This window comes from Euprymna scolopes, chromosome 40 (genome assembly GCF_053919585.1).
Source record: "Euprymna scolopes isolate OS-2025 chromosome 40, ASM5391958v1, whole genome shotgun sequence".
In the NCBI taxonomy this organism is placed as follows: domain Eukaryota; kingdom Metazoa; phylum Mollusca; class Cephalopoda; order Sepiida; family Sepiolidae; genus Euprymna; species Euprymna scolopes.
In genome coordinates, this window is record NC_136521.1 from 22,560,121 (window position 1) to 22,578,468 (window position 18,348).

Consider the following 18,348-nt stretch of genomic DNA (forward strand, 5'->3'; position numbering starts at 1 on the left):
TTGTCAAATTACTTCTGTAGTGTACCAAGCAACTATTTCTAGTAAGGAAAATCCGAAAGAAAAAAAATATTACATAGGAATGACAAATAACAATTTTAAAGAAAGATTTACCGGTCACAAGTGCTCTTTTGAAAATAATGAGTACAAAAATAGAACTTCCTTGTCTAAATATTACAATGAACTAGTAGAGCAAGGTTACTCCCCAATAGTAAATTGGAAAATTTTAAAGAAAGCGAAAACCTGTTCATCTTTAAACTCGCCTTGCTACCTATGTCTTTATGAGAAATTATTTATACTTACTTTTAGAGAAAGAGATAAATTATTAAATAAGAAGCACGAAAATTCAATTAATTGCAAACATTATAAAACCCATCTTTTAAGTAATTTAGTTTAGATATAAAATTTAAATAAATTAAAAATTGTCACTGATTTCTATAATTTATTAATATTCTATTAATATACTTTCTCCTCTCCTGATTTCATTCTTTACTTCTCCTATCTTATATACCTGTGTGTCTATGTGTATATGTATGTGTCTATGTATTTATTTTATGACCGTGTGTACTTAGATCTATATATTTCTATATTATTTGGTATACCCTCCCATGTTTATTCAATCCATTTGTATGTTTCTATGTGTGTATGCATCTATCTGTACCCTTGCCAAATTATTTGTATTCTTATGTATTTCTATATATATAATTTATGTAAATTATACATATTTATGTGTGTGTATATATGTGTGTGTGCGTTGTTGTTTATTAGTATATGATTGTGTGCATATATTTGTGTATTTTTTGTATGTATGTGTATACATAAGATTATATATATATATATATATATATGTATATATATATATATATATATGTATATATATATGTATATATGTATATATGTGCTTATTAGTATGTCGGTTGGTTCTCTGTGAGTATATACATATGTATCTTATTTTTAATTTGGGTACGATCTACCTGTGCGTCGCTATTTTTGAGTATTTCGTTGATTTAATTACTTCTTTTGCCTGAATATATTTATAGGTAAGTGTACTTGTATCTGTGTTATTAGTAATCTGGTATTGAATGTATTATTTTGTGATTTAATATGACTTTATATCTATACTTAAATAGCTTAAACTTCCAACTTAATAGTATAGTTACACCTTTACTTATGTGCATGTATATATATATATATATATATGTATATATATATATATATGTGTGTGTATGTGTGTGTATATTTGGGTATATATATGTGTGTGTGTGTATATATATATATATTTGTATTGTATTCTTTTTTTATATACATAAATATTAGTAGTTTTTTATTTATAATTATTGGACCTATTTAATTTATTTAATCCCCTCTTATGGCTAAATATGTTATATTAAAAAGATAATAAATATTAATTTTATTCTGTTTTTATTATTATTATTATTATTATTATTATTATCACTATTATGTTTATTGTTATTAATAATAATTTTAATATTGTTTTATCATTATTTTCTTCTTTTATTCATATATTTATCTAATAAAAACGCGAAAATTTTAAACTTATATCATTTAGCATAAAGGGCCTAATTAATGGTAGACGTATGTTTGAATTGCGTTGATTTTACTCGTGGACGTATGTAAGAGGATAAATATGCTAGCCGAATACATTCACTGCCTTTTTTGACACGTTCATTTCTGACGCTTGGATTGTATCTTCTGTTTGTATTTGTAATAATATGTTTCATTACTGAATTGTATAATTGTTCATAAATTGGTTGACACGCAGGTTTTTTTCTTTTTCTTTTTCTTTTTCTATACACTGTCAAATTCTTACTTTCCCTCTTTCCCTATTTAACTAGATCTCATTATTCTTTCCTTTTCCTTCTAGTTCTTATTCTCTTTATTATAACCATTTATTTCTTTTTTCTTTTCTTCTCCATATCATATATGTATGTGTATATGTATGTGTATGTGTATATATATATATATATATGTATGTGTGTATGTATATGTATGTATATATATATATATATTTTCTCTCTTCTTTTTCTCTCTATTTTGTTTTCTCTATATTTTCTTTCTCTATTTCTGTCTCTATTCCTTTTTTCTCTTCTCAATCACTCTCTCCCCATTGTAATTTTTTAACTTTATTTAAATTGCCTCTCCCTTTTTACTTTTTTATTTAATTAAAGTCCTGTGTTTTAAGTTTTTTTAACTCCAACTTCTAAAGAGTTCCTACCTAAAATAAAAATCCATTATTCATTGAACTTTTGAATAGTCAAGTCGCTGCCTGATGATATCTGTTGTTTGATTGAAACAAGTGGCTATTTGTAGCAGCGGGATGTGAGCATGTTTATATAACAATAAACAAGTATTATCAGCTCTTTTTATTGAGCACTATCTAACAACCTCGTTGAATTCATTAGTCCATTACTTTTGAATATAAAAAAAACCCCGAGTATATTTATATATATATATATATATATATATATATTTACATATATTTATATATATATATATATATATATATATTTACATATATTTATATATATATATATATTTATATATATTTACATATATATATATATATATATATTTATATATATTTACATATATTTATATATATTTATTTAAAGATGTACACGGCATTTCTAGTTTTCAGCATACTGCCATCGGATGTAGGGCCAATTTTTTATTAGTAATTGGCTAGTTTTAAATTTTTTATAATAAATCTTATTTTAGACTTTTTTTTTTTTTTCTTTTTTCTGTGGTTACATGTTTGTGTACAATATCTTTTAATTTTTTCGTCTAATTTGTAATTCCCATGCATCTGGTTAAAATAATATATGCCAATGTTATTATTGCTGCTATTGTGATTATTCTCATTCTTATTATTAATGGTAGTTAAAAATTTTATTTTTTCTCGTGTGCTCTTTCCCTCGTGTTACGACTTAAGACAATATATAAAATACAGAATCACCATTACCCTCTCCCATTTATTTTTAATAAAGTTTATTCTTTTTTCCACCACACAAATAAAACTTGTCTCTGGCTAGAACAAAATGGATCCTAGTACAGGAAATCTTAAAATGAACTCTGAACTGTTTATCAGAAAAAGATTTGGAGTGGTGAATGTTGAAAGCTCTTGAAATAAATGAAAAATCAACCGCTCCTTATTTGATAAACATTGATGGTGAACAGAACCTGAACTGAACACGTGATGCAATGCTAATAAGTGACAGTCTTCTGGAGGTTGAAGGTTTTATCTTCGTACAGAATAAAATATTAAGACTTCTACCAAAATAATCAAATTTTTTTTTTTTCTTTTTTTTTTTTTCAATACTAATGGATAAATATATTTTGGGAACAAACTGTTGGATTATCATATTTAGTCTGTGTTATATAATGGACAACTTTTAGAAATTAACTTATTTCTAACCTGGTCTTTATTTCCCACTCTTTTTCCCCAGTCTATCCTTTTGACTTTCATAGTTCTTGGTTTTCCTTGTGAACCGACCTGCTATCTTGACTGTTGTATGTGTGTGTGTGTATATATATATATATATATATAACTCCATTCTTTCAGCGTGACTGAAGTATGTTACCTGTTTCGTCTTTTCTAGATTATAGTTTTTAACCCTTTGATTACATATCCATATAATATAATTCTCCTATTTCTCTTCATGCAACACGTTCTTAATATCACTTTTATACATCATTGCATTGTATATACATGCCTGATAGACATTTACTGTTGTTGACGGTAAAGCTCTGCTAGTTAGTAATGAAACTCCCTAAACATACTCTACCCATTCCTAACTTTTGTAATTTCTTCCATTTGCTCCAATAGAAAAGCTTTTGAATAGTCTTGTCATCCAAATATACTTTCTCCGCGTTCTCATCTGTTTCAATTGTATTGCACCTTATCTCTCAACCTACCTGCAATTCCACTACACTTAATATACCCAGTTCTTACAAGTAACACAAGCAATTGAGATTAAATACACCATTATTGTTGTTGATTCAGGATTTAAAATCTTTGGAGTAAAAGTACAGAATAGTTAACACAGAACTTGTAAACCAAAAAGTTTTGAAATTAGCCTCTTTTTTTTTTTTTTTTTTTTTTTTTTTTTTTTTTCTATCACAGATTATATAGAAAAGAGTATGAAATGATAGAAAATCCTGGTTTCCACATGGTAAAACTCATTGCATTTTGACATTTAATTTTTATATAAATTGAGTTTTTTTTTTTTTTTTTTTTTTTTTTTTTTCTTGAGCGTTAACTAATCTGTTCTCTTAACCTCCTTTCTCTCTGTAGATTAAAAAAAAAACAAATGTTTGAATCAGTTAATTAAAAAAATTTGGAGTACAGCATTAAATGATGTGGAACATTCTGAAGTTGGAATTTGAATTCAGAAATAATGGAAAAAAAAAAGGTTAAGGAGGAAACCTTTGGGTAACTCGGATGAAATATTTAACAGAATTTGAATATTTTGTACATCTGCATAATTTCTTTTGTGTTGAATTGTGAAAATTTTTAATTTATATCCAGGTACAAATGGTTTCTGTGATCGAACCTTGGAATTACAAAACTGCATGAATGTTTTGCTTCCTGGAGTAAACATAAAGGAGATTGCAGGATCATCTCCATCATGGAATCGGACACAGCTCGAACATGTTTGCGGGTAAGTGTATTTGCTCATCTTATTTCTTCTGTTATGTCCCCTTTTTTTCCTTTTCTTTTGAATTAGTAGATTTCTTTCGTTCTTTTGAATTGGTAGATTTCTTTGGTTCTCCAAGAAGCGTGGAGACCTTTTTAGCGTTTAATTTCTACATTATGGAACTTCTGTGTCTGTGGTTCGATGATTCTGATACGTAACACCTGATGCCCCAGGTGACTCATCATGAAAATTACCTTGATATGAACGATTTCAATTGCCACAGTTAAATTTTCCCAAATACTTTTCTTTTTTCCTTTTTTTTTTGTATGTTATTTGTTGACCTCTGACCTGATTTGTAAAATCAAGGTTTTTCCAAAGTCTCTCATGAATTTCCAAGTTGAAAAATACAGTGAATAAAATTGTACAGAAATTCAATCTGAAAATTATACCTTTTTATACCCTTGTACAATACAGGGTTTCCCCAATATTAATAAATATGATTCATATTGATCATAATCTCCTATATAATAAAATGACTGCAGAAATTCCCCTCTGGACCAAAGTATTGTAGGTTTGCAACAACAGATGCCACATACAAATTCAATACATCTAGACTAATAGCCACTATCTTATGTAGCTTTCGAACACCATTTCAGCCATGTCTTTCTCTTTTGACCGAGACTGCTAAAGAGGTCAAAACTATGGCATCTTGGATCAACGTATTTTGAGTTGAGGTTTTCCGTCTTGTCTCTTTCCCGGCATAAATTTTGGCTCGCCAAGTATCCCAATCCCGGGATCGTGCTGTTCATTGCTCATGTTCCACACCAAAATCCCTGAGATCTCGCTTTAGCACATCCTTGAATCTGAGACGCGGACGACCAACAGGCAGAATACCTCTTTTAAAACACCATGACATACATTGTGAAGTAGGCGTTCACATGACATTTGGTTTACATGGCCTGCCCACCGTAATCTCAAACTTAAGTCTTGAGGAACGTGCACCCGAACCTGTCCGTCTGAAGAGCTCTTCAGTTGTCATTCCGTCCTTCCATGACACGCCAATGATCGGAGACATCGTGTATGAAAGGCACTAGCACTGGACTCTTGAGGACGATATGTAGACCATGTCTCAGCCCCATAGAAAAGGATACTCAACGCACATGCTTTGTACACAGGGACTATCATCTTGATAGTCAGATGCCTGTTCTTCCAAATGTGCCGAGGGAGCCTCTCAAATGTGGCAGAGGCTAGGCCAAGTCACATGGTAAGTTTGAGGTCCAGAGTAATGTTTTTGCTGATGGTTGCGCCAAGGTATTTGAATTCATCCACATTCTCCAGGGTTGTATTATTGTAAAATTAACACTTTCTGATTAGGAGAGAATGACCGTTTTCTTAAAACTGATTGTTAGTCCGAAATGTGTACATGTTTGAGAAAGCATCTAGAAGTCGAAGATCCTCAGTGAAAGATGTGCAAAGAGTAGCATCATCAGTGTAGAGGAGTTTGTGGACAACTACTTCCTGAACTCTCGACTTGGCTTTGTATTGTGAGAGAGTAAAGGAATTCCCATCGTTACGGGTGAGGATCGAAACCCCCATCGATTTATCGACATTCTGATATGCTTGTTTGAAAACAAAGTAAATCCTGAACAGGACTGGGGCGAGCACGCAGCTCTATTTGACTCCATGATTGATCGGAAACCGGTCAGACAAGTCTCCCCCATACTGAACTCTCCCATGCATGTTCTCATGAAATGTTTTGATGAGTGACGGCAGGGTAGGGGGGCAGCCTGCTTTCTCACGGACGAGCGCCTCTGTCGACCAGGTCAAATGCTTTAGTCAGGTCTATGAAAGCCATATGTTGTGGTTGTTGCTGTTTTCGTGCCTTCTCCTGGCGCTCTCTCACACAGATCATGTCCATAGTTGACCGACCTGCTCTAAAACCACATTACGAATCAGGATAGTTTTGGCAATTTTCTGTAGACGTGAGAGGAGTAGACGGGCCATCACTTTCGCAGTTACACTAAGTAAGATGCCACAGTAATTCAGCCACACTGTCGTGATATTAAAATGCTACATTGCATCCTATGAGAAACACCATCACAATTGCATCATCTTCAGAGGAAGGGGTCCCTACTTTCCTCTCTAAATATTTAATCCTCCCACTGCTACCAGTTGTCACCTGTTCTAATTATACATTTTCCACAGAAACTGTGATTACACTGGTTGTAACTGGCTCAAATGCATAGACCTAGCATATTCTTTCCCATTTTTTTTTTTTTTTTTTTTTTTATTCATAAATAATAAATGCTTCCTTGGCAAAGTTAGGAGCTAAACTAAAATGTATAATTAGAACAGTCCATGCATTCTGATTAGCTGAGCTCTGAAAATTCTCATATTCTGGAATCCTTTTCTCCACTTCATAAACGAACGCTTAGTAACATTACAATATGGCATTGCTAAATGACATTTACGGCAATGTAGTCTTAGTCAAGACATCAACAACAAAACTGAGTTTTTATACCATTAAACACACTGCGTGTATATTGGTGATGTTTGAAAATGGCGCATTACATATGTATTTCTACATTTAGAAGTTTAGCTCCTAACTACTTGGTACTTTTATATTAAGATTTTTTCTAAAAACTTAAAATAAACCAGCACTAACTTTGTTGATGACTACAATGTCGCGCTTTTTTCTCTGCCGATAGATAAATGTGGAAATTTATTGAACAAACTTATCTTTTACCAACTAAATTGAAGATGTTAGCTCCCAAATATTTGCGTTTTTTTATCACGACGAAATATAAATATGTAACTTTATTGAATGAAATAAAACAAACTTATTTTTAATTATTGGAATTCTTTGAGATGAGTAATTTGTATATTTTATTTTTGGACTATTATCTTCATCTTTATAGCTGTTTGACGATGTTTCAGCCAACTATTCCTTTGTCAGGTGGTTAACCAGGACGGGATAGGAATGCTGCATCTCGTAATTGTATCTTCAGTAATTACTGCCTTCCAGTGGTTGTCGTCTCCCTTCAGGGCCCATAACGCAGTGGATAGACATTGCATCTCTACAGTTCTAGGTGAGCATTGTCTGAAGATAGGTTTCAATCCTACCCAAAGCCGGCCAAAGGATTAGTTAGCCAAAACGTGGTGAAATAAATAAAATGAGGATAATAGTCCGAAAAATAAGAACTTTTTTTGCCAGCAATTGTCTTTATGCTTAGCATTACAAGCGTATGCTGTATTTTCGTGGACATTGGCAATATTATATTCCTAATGTGCTTCAACAAGTCATATCTTTTTTATTTTTGGGCCAATTTTTAAAAGAATTACATTAATGAGAATAGAATAAGCATTCCAATGATGTTAATTTATTTTTTGTTTATGCGTTCACCGTTTTTATGTTCCAAGTTAAAAATGACAACAAAAAGAAACGTTTTTTCAATGTTTACATTTCATACATTGCGTTTGGATACATATGCGCGGGTTAAATTTGATTTGATATGGCTGAAATTTTACAAGTTATATAAGCATAGAAGTCCATCTCTACTGGACTTTGATTTGTGGTCATAAAAATTATTTTTATGACCACAGGAAGCAAAGTTACAACTGAGCAAAGTTGACGAAAAATATTTTCAAATTGATAAAATAAATCGGTATATATGTAAATATTTGATAATTCTTGTGGAAATTTCTTTAAAAGATATTTTATTGAAATTCAAATCCGCTTAACGGGGAAAACGGCTCGCTATGCGCTAACCATCGCTGTCAGCATATTAACGATTTTGTATTCTCTTAAAAATAGAAAACTGTTTTTTCTGCTTTCAAAATGAAAGCAGAAAGTTTCATTTATATTCTAAGTTTGTCAATTTAAAAAAATGTTAATTTTTTCAAATTTGATTTCCAAACAATACTATTTTGTTGTTTTTAACGCTTTTAGTATGTATGTACTAAAAACGTTTAAAAACAACAAAATGTAATAAGTACATACGTTTGTTTTTAGTGATAAAAAAATCAAATAAAATATACTTGTGCACTTATGCTACCATGCTGAAATAATAACATTTAGAAACCCATTCTTAACATGGGGAAGGAAGGGTGTTTTGTTAACTATTCTGTACTTTCACCTAACAATTAAATAAAATATATCGTGAAACTTGAATTTATTTAACTCGTTATCAAGAATATGTAAAACAAACCTTTTTTTTTTTAACCGATATATCTAAATAATAATAATAGACGATTCGATAAATAATTTCATTGTGATGTATTTTGTAAATTTTTACCTTGTTTCCACCTTAACATTTTTCTTAAAAATGACTACCTTTTAAGTAGCTTTCCGGATATTAACAATGTCATTTCTTATGTTATTGCTGGTGGCTATTTTGGTATGTGCGTTTGTGCATAGATTCTTGGGGTTATGTCTGCGCGCTCGCGCGTATCAAGATGGCCACCAGTGATAGCATAAGAAATGACATTGCTTAATATCCCGAAAACTACTTATTTGCAGAATTTAAATGCAATATTCGTTTTCAACATACCCAAAAATCTAAAAAAGTAATTTTGTGGAAACAAGGTAAAAAAATTACCGTTTTATTTCTTTACGTAGTTGAATTTTCAGTAAAACAGAATAGAAATGACAAAAATTACCATCAACTGGTGAATATATAGTTGTTGCTTATCAAGATTCCTGTTACTGTGAAGGCTACATCAAGGATTCATGTAGAGTACGATTTATGGTTGCATCTCAGAAAATAGGGGTATATTTTTGGCCATATAGAGAGGATTTACAAAATTGAAAATTGGACTGGTCCCAAAATGCATAATTTCTGGTCGACTATGGGAATTTCCATCTTTTACAGAAATCCAAAATCTATATGAAAAATTTTAGATTTATTTCTATTTCCACTCAATTTTTTTTTTTTTTTTTTTTTTTTTTTTGTCAGGGGAAGTAGTAAATACTAGCCACGAATGCTCTTTAGGCATTCAATGGCTACACCCAGATTAAGCTTTCCTTTTGGTGAGGAGGCAGAAAAATGTATGCTCTCAATAAAGCTGTATTTAAATACCACTACAATCTTTAGTTTTGTTCATGAATAGACACCCACTGTATGATACCATGTACCAGTTTAAAAAAATTGAAATTTGTACATCTGAATTTATAATTCATGGCTTATGGTAAAGAGATACATTAAATTTGACTGCATAATCAGAAAGAGCACACAATTTTACATAAGAGTGCCAAGTTTCATGAGAATAGTTTGAAAAATAAATAAATGGTGGCAAAATTACAGAATTTCTTGAAATGTTGTGGTTCATAATTTAGCCCACTTTTTCTAAAGAAAGATGTCCACAGAAAAGCCTAAATTTTGGCACTTATTGAAAGAAATAAAACAAACATTTTTCGTGGAGAATTGTATTTGTGCTACATATTTCCTTTAATCCTTTAATAATATTCCACATTTTTTTTTTCTTGTAGCACATCATTACAAAAATGTACTCCATTATTTGGATGTATATGAAGTATGTTGGTACTTTGTCACAGGCACCAGTGCCCACTATTATAATGGGCTGGCAGTGGCTCCCAACTAAGAACTGTAGCTGGTTTTCTTTTACAGTTGAGGTGGGGGTCATATTTCCACTGTGCAATGCTGGTACACAGGTTCTGCTAGTTAATAAGAGGCATTTGTTTTCGATTTAGATTAAGTTAACACCTTCACCTCCTTCCACACAACACATGTGTTAGAAAAAAACCAAAAAAAACCCTTTGCACTCCCCATAGCATAATGTAACCTTCAACAAAAAAATTCTGGTATTCTGACAGTATTCGATCATGTATTTCTCATGATGCACTAATAGCATCCCCATGAGTAAAATGACAACTTGTATTCAATGAATTGTATGAAATTAATATTTGACAGTAGGTAATGTTTCAACCCCAAAAGACTAGATAACTTGTAAATCAAACTCTTTAAGATTTATTTACTTATTTATTTTTGTGTGCAGATCGGTTGATAAATTCTTCACTTGTTACGATGGTTTTGTTGAGAGATGCCACGATACAGAGCTTGGTAAAATTCGGCATGTACTAAGCACAACTTTCAGTTATATGTGCGGAAAAGGGCGTGAACGTAAGTATTTAAAAAAAAAATTTTTTTAATGGTGTTAGCAAAATGGTTATTCATGATGAATATCGATTCGGCATGCTGTTTAAATCTTGTCGGATCCATTTCATCACTTCGATTAAAATTGGCAGCCTTAATGTTGTCCCTCTTTTGAGTAACTGATTATAAAATGGATCCGATTCAAAGAAGTTTTTTTAAATACAAGTGCACAAAAAGAAATGAATATTCGGCAAAAACTCTTATTTTCTTGAAATCTAAGCTATCTGAACTTTCACAAAGGGCTTCCACTTAAAAAAAACAACTTTTAAAAATTTTTTTACTCTCTTTGCATAAAATTTAATATAGCCTACATTTGGACTCCTTATGATTAGCAGTTGAACAATTCATAATCTGTTAATTAGTTTAGGACCAAATCCTCTTCATACAAGTATATAAACTGGTAATCGTGTGAAGAGGCAAAGCAAAAAAGGCAGCCATGATTGGCATGTGCTTGCTGTAGAAAAGCACTGGTGCATAAACTGGGAATGCTTCCTGTCCAAAAATAATACAATATGCAACTCTACACACTGTTGGGAGTCTGATATAGCAGCATAAAGATTTTTTTGTTGCTTTGTTTCACAAGAATCTTTGGATTTTGGACACTGTCTTGTTCACTTGTGATTTTATTCTTGGTTAGAGAGATAAAGAAAAGTATTGCTGCTGCTTAGGTGAAAAAAGCGAACCTTTCATTGTGAGAAAATAAAACCAATCTAACTCTAGTGTTTTGTTTTCAACTCTAAAGAATTTACATGACTGAAATAGAAATTCCCTAAATATTTTGTATCCATCTTAAACATACCACATATTATAAAGATAGATTAATCTAGGATTATGATTAATCTTGTTTTAATATTGCTTTTAAATGGAATTGTCATTTACAGTAAATGGAATAATTGAATATTTTTAACTAATTTCGTAATTGATTGAAAAACCTGTGCCGTCAAATTTTTTAATTTTGTCATTTTATATCTGTAAATTTTATCTCTATAATATGCTAAGGCAAGTAAATTTTATCTCTATAATATGCTAAGGCAAGTAAATTTTATCTATAATATGCTAAGGCAAGTAAATTTTATCTCTATAATATGCTAAGGCAAGTAAGTTTTATCTCTATAATATGCTAAGGCAAGTTTGTGGGTGATCACTAAGGCTATGACAACAGAATATTCTTTTCATTGTTTTGACTCTTGAGTATGTATCTGACACAGTTAATCAACCGAGAGCCACGTCACTCTATATAAAAGCATATAAGATATTAGGGCAGGTCGATTTGCAACTTTTTTCAGAAAATTAACATGACACTGGTGATGATAGTTGGGATTTGATGTGATAAGAACAGATACCAAAAATTAGATTCCTATCTTGAACAGAAAATTGAGCATTTAATTTTTAAAATCGTGTAAAAAAAAAAAAAAAAAAAAATGCTGAAAAATCCTTCATTTTCAAAGCATTTTACACAACACTGACTTTAAAATTTCATTATTTTTTATAAAAAATTCAATTAAAATTGATATATTTATATGAAATACATTGAAAGAAAAATACATGAATTATAATTTTACTTATGAATCACAACTAGCAAAATATCTCAACTTTTACTGCATTAATTAAACAAAAATTGCAAAAAAAAGCTAATTAGCAACTTTTAAATTTCACAATCTAAAAAGATGTGGAGATGTATTAAACAATATAACAATTTGATACAAGTTACGGAACCATGTATTTTATTTATTTTTTATTAAACACAATAATATAAACTGTTATAATAGAACTAAATTGTTCTGTATAATTTCTTTTCAAGAAAAATGAAGGTCTAATTTGCTGGCACGGTGACTTTATAATAATGTATCTGTCTTGCTTCCTGCCCATATACAACTTTTTTTTTTTTTAGAAAAATCAACCAAATTTGACCAGTGTTTGGTTGCAAAATTGATAGCACTAATCTTTTTTTTAGTTGTTCACTATTTCTGGAAAAAGCAACAAAACACTCCTTTTTTATATTTTTGTGATGAAATATGAATAAAGCTGACTATTATTTGAATAGTGAGAAAACTAATGAAATTTAATGGATAAATATTTATTTACCTAATGGACAAAATCGTTTGAATGCCCTTTTCTCTCACATCCAATTCATTTGAGTTTATTGAGTATATATTGAGTTTGTATTAGAGTATATATTATATTTTCCGGAAGTAGTGCAAAAGCACCATATTTGGAACTGTTTAAAACAGTAATTTAGATTTCAGTTAACTGTTTTGTTCTCTGAATCATATTAAAATATACTATTGGTTAAAAATATTATTGTCGGTTTTGATCTCAAACCAACTAACTGCATACACTTGGATGATAAATTTGACTAGAATGTTTAATTTATCATAGTGTTTGAGGATAGACACTTCTGGTCCATAAATACATTAACCTTGTGGCTTATGTTATCCATCTTGCTTGATTCAAGGGCCCAATTTTCTAAGCTGCATAGTTTAACTTCTCGAGAAATGCCAACAGCATACTCAAAAAGTAGACTCTGGTCTTCACACTTAAATTATTTGTTTCTTCTGCTGTCAGATAATGATGATCAGGAGGGACACTATTTTTTTATTTATTTTTTTTTTTTAGAATTCTACTTGAGGCAAATCTTGATAATTATTGATACAAAGTTTCCTCAAAGGACCAGTAAATGTTGTTAGGCTTTTCTTGTTCCATCAATTAATTTAAAAATTGCTGTAAATGGCAGTTCTTCTAGTGGAACCTGAAAATTGCAAAAAATACCAATATATTATTTTATTTTTCACAAAAAAGGAACATAAATGCAGGTGAATCTATATCTTATCTTGTTAGCAGGACAAGTGCAGACAATGTGCCTTTTTGACAATTTCCTGTTTTGCACTTTACTACAAAGTCATCACATCTCAAGTCAGGAAGATTACAGCTATAAGAAAATATATCAAACAATCTGTCCTGCAGTTCCTTCATTTTTTTCACTCTGGTTGCTGCTGTCAATCTTTTTGGTCCTCTTATAGCAAAATATATTGACATTCTGTCCTATGTAACATTCTCTTAATAAGGGAAATTGTGGGTTAACTACTTGCCAACTAATTAATTCCTTAGCAATTAACATAGAAATCCCACTATTTTTTAAGTGGGGATAACTAAACTGGATGACTTGCCAACTAATTAATTCCTTAGCAATTAACATAGAAATCCCACTATTTTTTAAGTGGGGATAACTGTTTTTGAGAAATGATGGATGACTTGTTGTGAAGTTGAAAGTGCTGTTTCATCCAAACGACAGAGTAGACCAACAAATTTTGTGAACCACGGGTTAAAACTGAACGTTGTGCTTTTACTGACATTTTAATCTGAAAAGTAAAATAAATAAATGGATTATAACTCAAGGAAACTGTTTTAGGCTATCTTCTAGTTTCATATGTAAAACAATAAGTGTTAGTTATAAGAAATAATGAAAAACTTTGTAGAGTTGCATTAGATGTATTGAAGAGAGGATAAAACCAAATCCGAGGCATAGTAGTGTTTAGTTTAGACATTTTTAGCAGACTTTAGCTCCTTCTTCGATAACATGAATTTACTCATAAAGAGATTCATTCTTGCTGTAGCTGTGCCATTTATATGAGTGTTTAGAGTTTGAAAAACCTGTTGTGCATCTGTTACCATGCTATTTTTGATATTATTTTCAAGTTAAATTTAATTTTTATGAAATTTTTGTTGATTAAATTTTTAGGTGAAAGTACAGAATAGTTACACCACAACCTCCTATCTTCCCTATGTTAAGAATGGTTTTCTAAATAATAAAGTTATTTTAGCACAATAACATAGATGCACAAATAAGGAAAACCTTTAAAGCAGGTTCCTTATTTACTCGTATTAATCTTTGTGTGTTATCTGATTTTAAAACTATAATTTTAGAAGAAAAATACTGCTTAAAAACGATTACTCCCTGAAAAGAAAAGAAATAAAAATTTGACACTAATTTTCTGCAAAGTATATTTTTATTAAGTAGAAAAACTTGAAGATTTACGTGGTTATATTTTGTAAAGAATGTGTAGAATAAAATTGTATGGACTATTTTTTTTTTTTTTTTTTAAATATAAAAATGGAGCATTACCATATTTTAATAAAAATTTCAAATAGAATTTGATGTGAAATATTAGGTTGATGCAAAAATATTTTTGATGTTCGTTTAAACGTAAAAAAAGGCCATTATTTTTGCACCAACCTAATCGAAAAACAAATTAAAAAAGATAAAACAAATGTTTAAATTCCCTGCAGACACTTAAAATATAATATATATTTTAAACAAATCTTTTTTGTTTTTCCTTTTGAAATAATTAAGCCTAAATCAATGTTTTCAAATTAAATAATAAACATTAATTTTCGATATCAATAACGAGCATGTTTTGTGACAGTGAAATCTAAAATGTTCCTGAAATGAAAAAGCGAACTTTGGTTGTTATTATTTAAAAAACATAATTTTGCCTTTACAGTTAATATTTATTTTATTAATTCATTATTCTCACTCATTTTATTTAAAAAATGTAGTTTAAAATATTCTAAATAATGATTCCATTTTCTTAACAGTACGGTTTGTTTTGATGACTGGACGTTCTTGGCAATTCACCGAAAAACTTTTATTAGCTTCAATTTTTCAACTTTTAAAGTCATTTCCTCAAGCAAAGATAACGATTTGGAAAAAAATATTTTGTGTAGGTCTTTTCTATGTCAAACCCCAACTATCATCACCATTGCCTTACCGGGGTTCCAAAATCGACCTGCCCTAATAAGATATCAAGATACACACTCGAGTCAAAACAATGAAAAGAATATGCTGTTGCCATAGTGATCACACTTGACACCATTATTTTAGATTATTTTTTAGATTGGAATGCCAAAAATGCAATGCAGGATAAAAGTATTTTTTCTTTTCTGATCGTTGATGAATCATGGGATTAGTGTTGATGAAAAACTTCCATAGAATGAAAATGTCATTCTTTTCCAAAAACTTTGGAGATAAGTTCCACATGATCTTTGTTTAGCAGAGGACATGAATAACATTGTTTCCATTTGAACAAAGGTGACACAATAATGTATTCACCTGAAAATTTGATTATTTTTAACTTTTGTCTTTTAAACATTTTATCTAAAAGATTTTTGTTTTTACAGTGTATTTGAAGAATCGAGTTTGTCTGAGTAAATCCGATATAACTAACAAAATCCATGCGTGTACTCACCACCATTTTGGTGTCAGTCATACAACAGATGAAGCCTGCGAGTAAGTATAATTAAAAAATTTTTGTCCAATACTTCAGCTTTTTCTGTTACTTGCAACGCATAAAACATGAGTCATTCAAAAACTTCTAATCCTTATCCAGAAAGCACATTTTAGTTATAACTAAGTATAATTACTTCAATTATAGAAAATCCATTCTGATTTGATAACAGATGGTTGCTTCAGCCAAATTGATTGTATCAGACCGATAGTGTAGGACATTGTTGAATGTTTTTTTTTCTCTGTTCAATCGCCAAACTTGAAATAATGTTAGGGTGACATGTCTCGTTGAACGTGAAGTGGCCAAGAAGTGGGTGATCACTTTACGTTACACTTCACTAGGAAAGTGATCCCTACTCTAAAATGTTTTTTATTTTCCAAATTTTCCCTTTTCATATTGTTCATAAGGTCGTTTAACGTATTAGGCACAAAAACGATTTTTCTTTTTCTAGGGGTTACACGACTTTTTACCAAAAGGACTTTATCCCCTTTATACGATTTTATAGTCTGTCTTTATTTATGAAATTTTTCACAGTATACGTTATTGCAAGTCCCTCCTCAATTTGACTATAGTTTCTCTCCACAGATAATAATACAAATCTTGAAGCATGAGCTATCAGTTTTATTTCATCTTCGAATTTGTGTAGCAGCATAGCCCCTATGCCATAATCACTTGCGTCTACAATTAATTCTCATTTTGGCTCGTGTGCTAACTGTAAATCTGATAAGCATTCCTTATTTTATGAAAAGTATTATCCATTCTTTTGCACCACTTTTTTTTAACAATTTATTTAATGGCACCCTTAATTTTTGCATATTAGGAATATATAAATTGTAGTTTGCTTAATCGAAATAATTGTAATTTAGTTACAGAATTTTTTTTTTGGGGGGAGGGAGGTTCATTCACGATTATCTGACCCAAATATTCTATTTTGTTCATACAAAATTTGCACTTTTAAAGTCCAACCTTAAATTTGTATTTCTCAATTCTTTTAAAAATTTCTTGGATATGACTTGTGTTTGTTGAAATTTTCACTCTTTATTTCTTGTCTAAGTGTGCCATTGCATACTCCAGCCCTGAAAATCTTGTATCCATAATTTGTTGAAACACGCTTGATGCCACTTTCAAACCAAAAGGCAACCGTTTTAATCTAACCCTAACCCTACCCTAACCGTGCGTTAATGGTTAAATGCTTTGTACATTCTTCTCTTACTGGTGTAACCAGATCAGGCTGTTGGAAGATAACTCCCTGACACAGATGCACCTACATTAACACATTTTTGTTTTTTCCTTAATTTTTGCACAACTAAAGCATGTTTTGCAAAGTCGAAAACAAAAACGGCCCCCTCCCCCTCCCCCTTTTTTTTCTTCCACCCCTACTTCCCTACTGGTTTCCTAACATAGCAACCGAAGCAATAAAAACAGCGAAACTAAAATCCATGAATAAATATTTAAAGAAGCAAACAACTTGAGATATAAAGTTTTTCTAATCGATCAGATTTCATTAGACCCCGTCGGCAGGGCATCAGAATGTACCGACTGCCTCCTTGAAGAGAGTAGAAGTCCCTCAATGGAGCTACCTGTTGGCTGTAGGTAGCGACCCATAATACCATTAGGACTGGATCCTAGTGGTGAGGAACTTGGAGGTCAGGTTTTAGCACCCCCACTTACAACACCCCTCTTTGGCTCTTATTAGGCTAGATGGGCGGTCGAGGGCCTGATCCGATCAATTGGCTGGTCACGTCAAGCCTCACCATATATTGCCCACCCTATAAACCTACCATTAACACAACATGCCTATCTCTTCCCCACAAATAACATCTACTTCCTAATATATGGTGGAAAGTTGTAGCTGAGGGTCAATTGACATGTAAAAAATATCAATTGACATGTAAAAAATATCAATGACATGCTTTAAGTTACTATTAATTATCCCATCATATAACATCAAAGGAAGACAAGTACGTGTGAAAGATCACTAAAATCGAGTTTATCATCCTTGTTGAGCCTGGGCGAATGGGTTTCCTCTCAGGCACTTCCCATATAGGGCTCTGAGGTGGGTGGGGAGCAAAGATGAAAAAAAAACAAAAAAAAACAACAATCTCATTTGATTATGGCATTTATTTCCCTCAAAACCCCCCAAAAAAGCTTTTCAGATGTTGGCGACATTTCAAGTTGCTCAAAGAAAACTCAATATTTTTAGTAATGGAAACACTTGAAAAAAATGAAATAAAG

General features: G+C 31.0%; 1 protein-coding gene across 1 annotated transcript in view; it reads left to right on the forward strand.

Moving 5' to 3' along the window:
• Positions 1-18,348, forward strand: part of LOC145265427 (uncharacterized) — a 46,745-nt gene that overhangs the window by 13,446 nt on the left and 14,951 nt on the right. Inside the window, exons 2-4 of the mRNA XM_080121260.1 lie at positions 4,547-4,679; positions 10,671-10,795; positions 16,007-16,115. Coding sequence (XP_079977386.1) covers positions 4,547-4,679; positions 10,671-10,795; positions 16,007-16,115 — 367 coding nt within the window. The remainder of the gene's footprint in view (positions 1-4,546; positions 4,680-10,670; positions 10,796-16,006; positions 16,116-18,348) is intronic.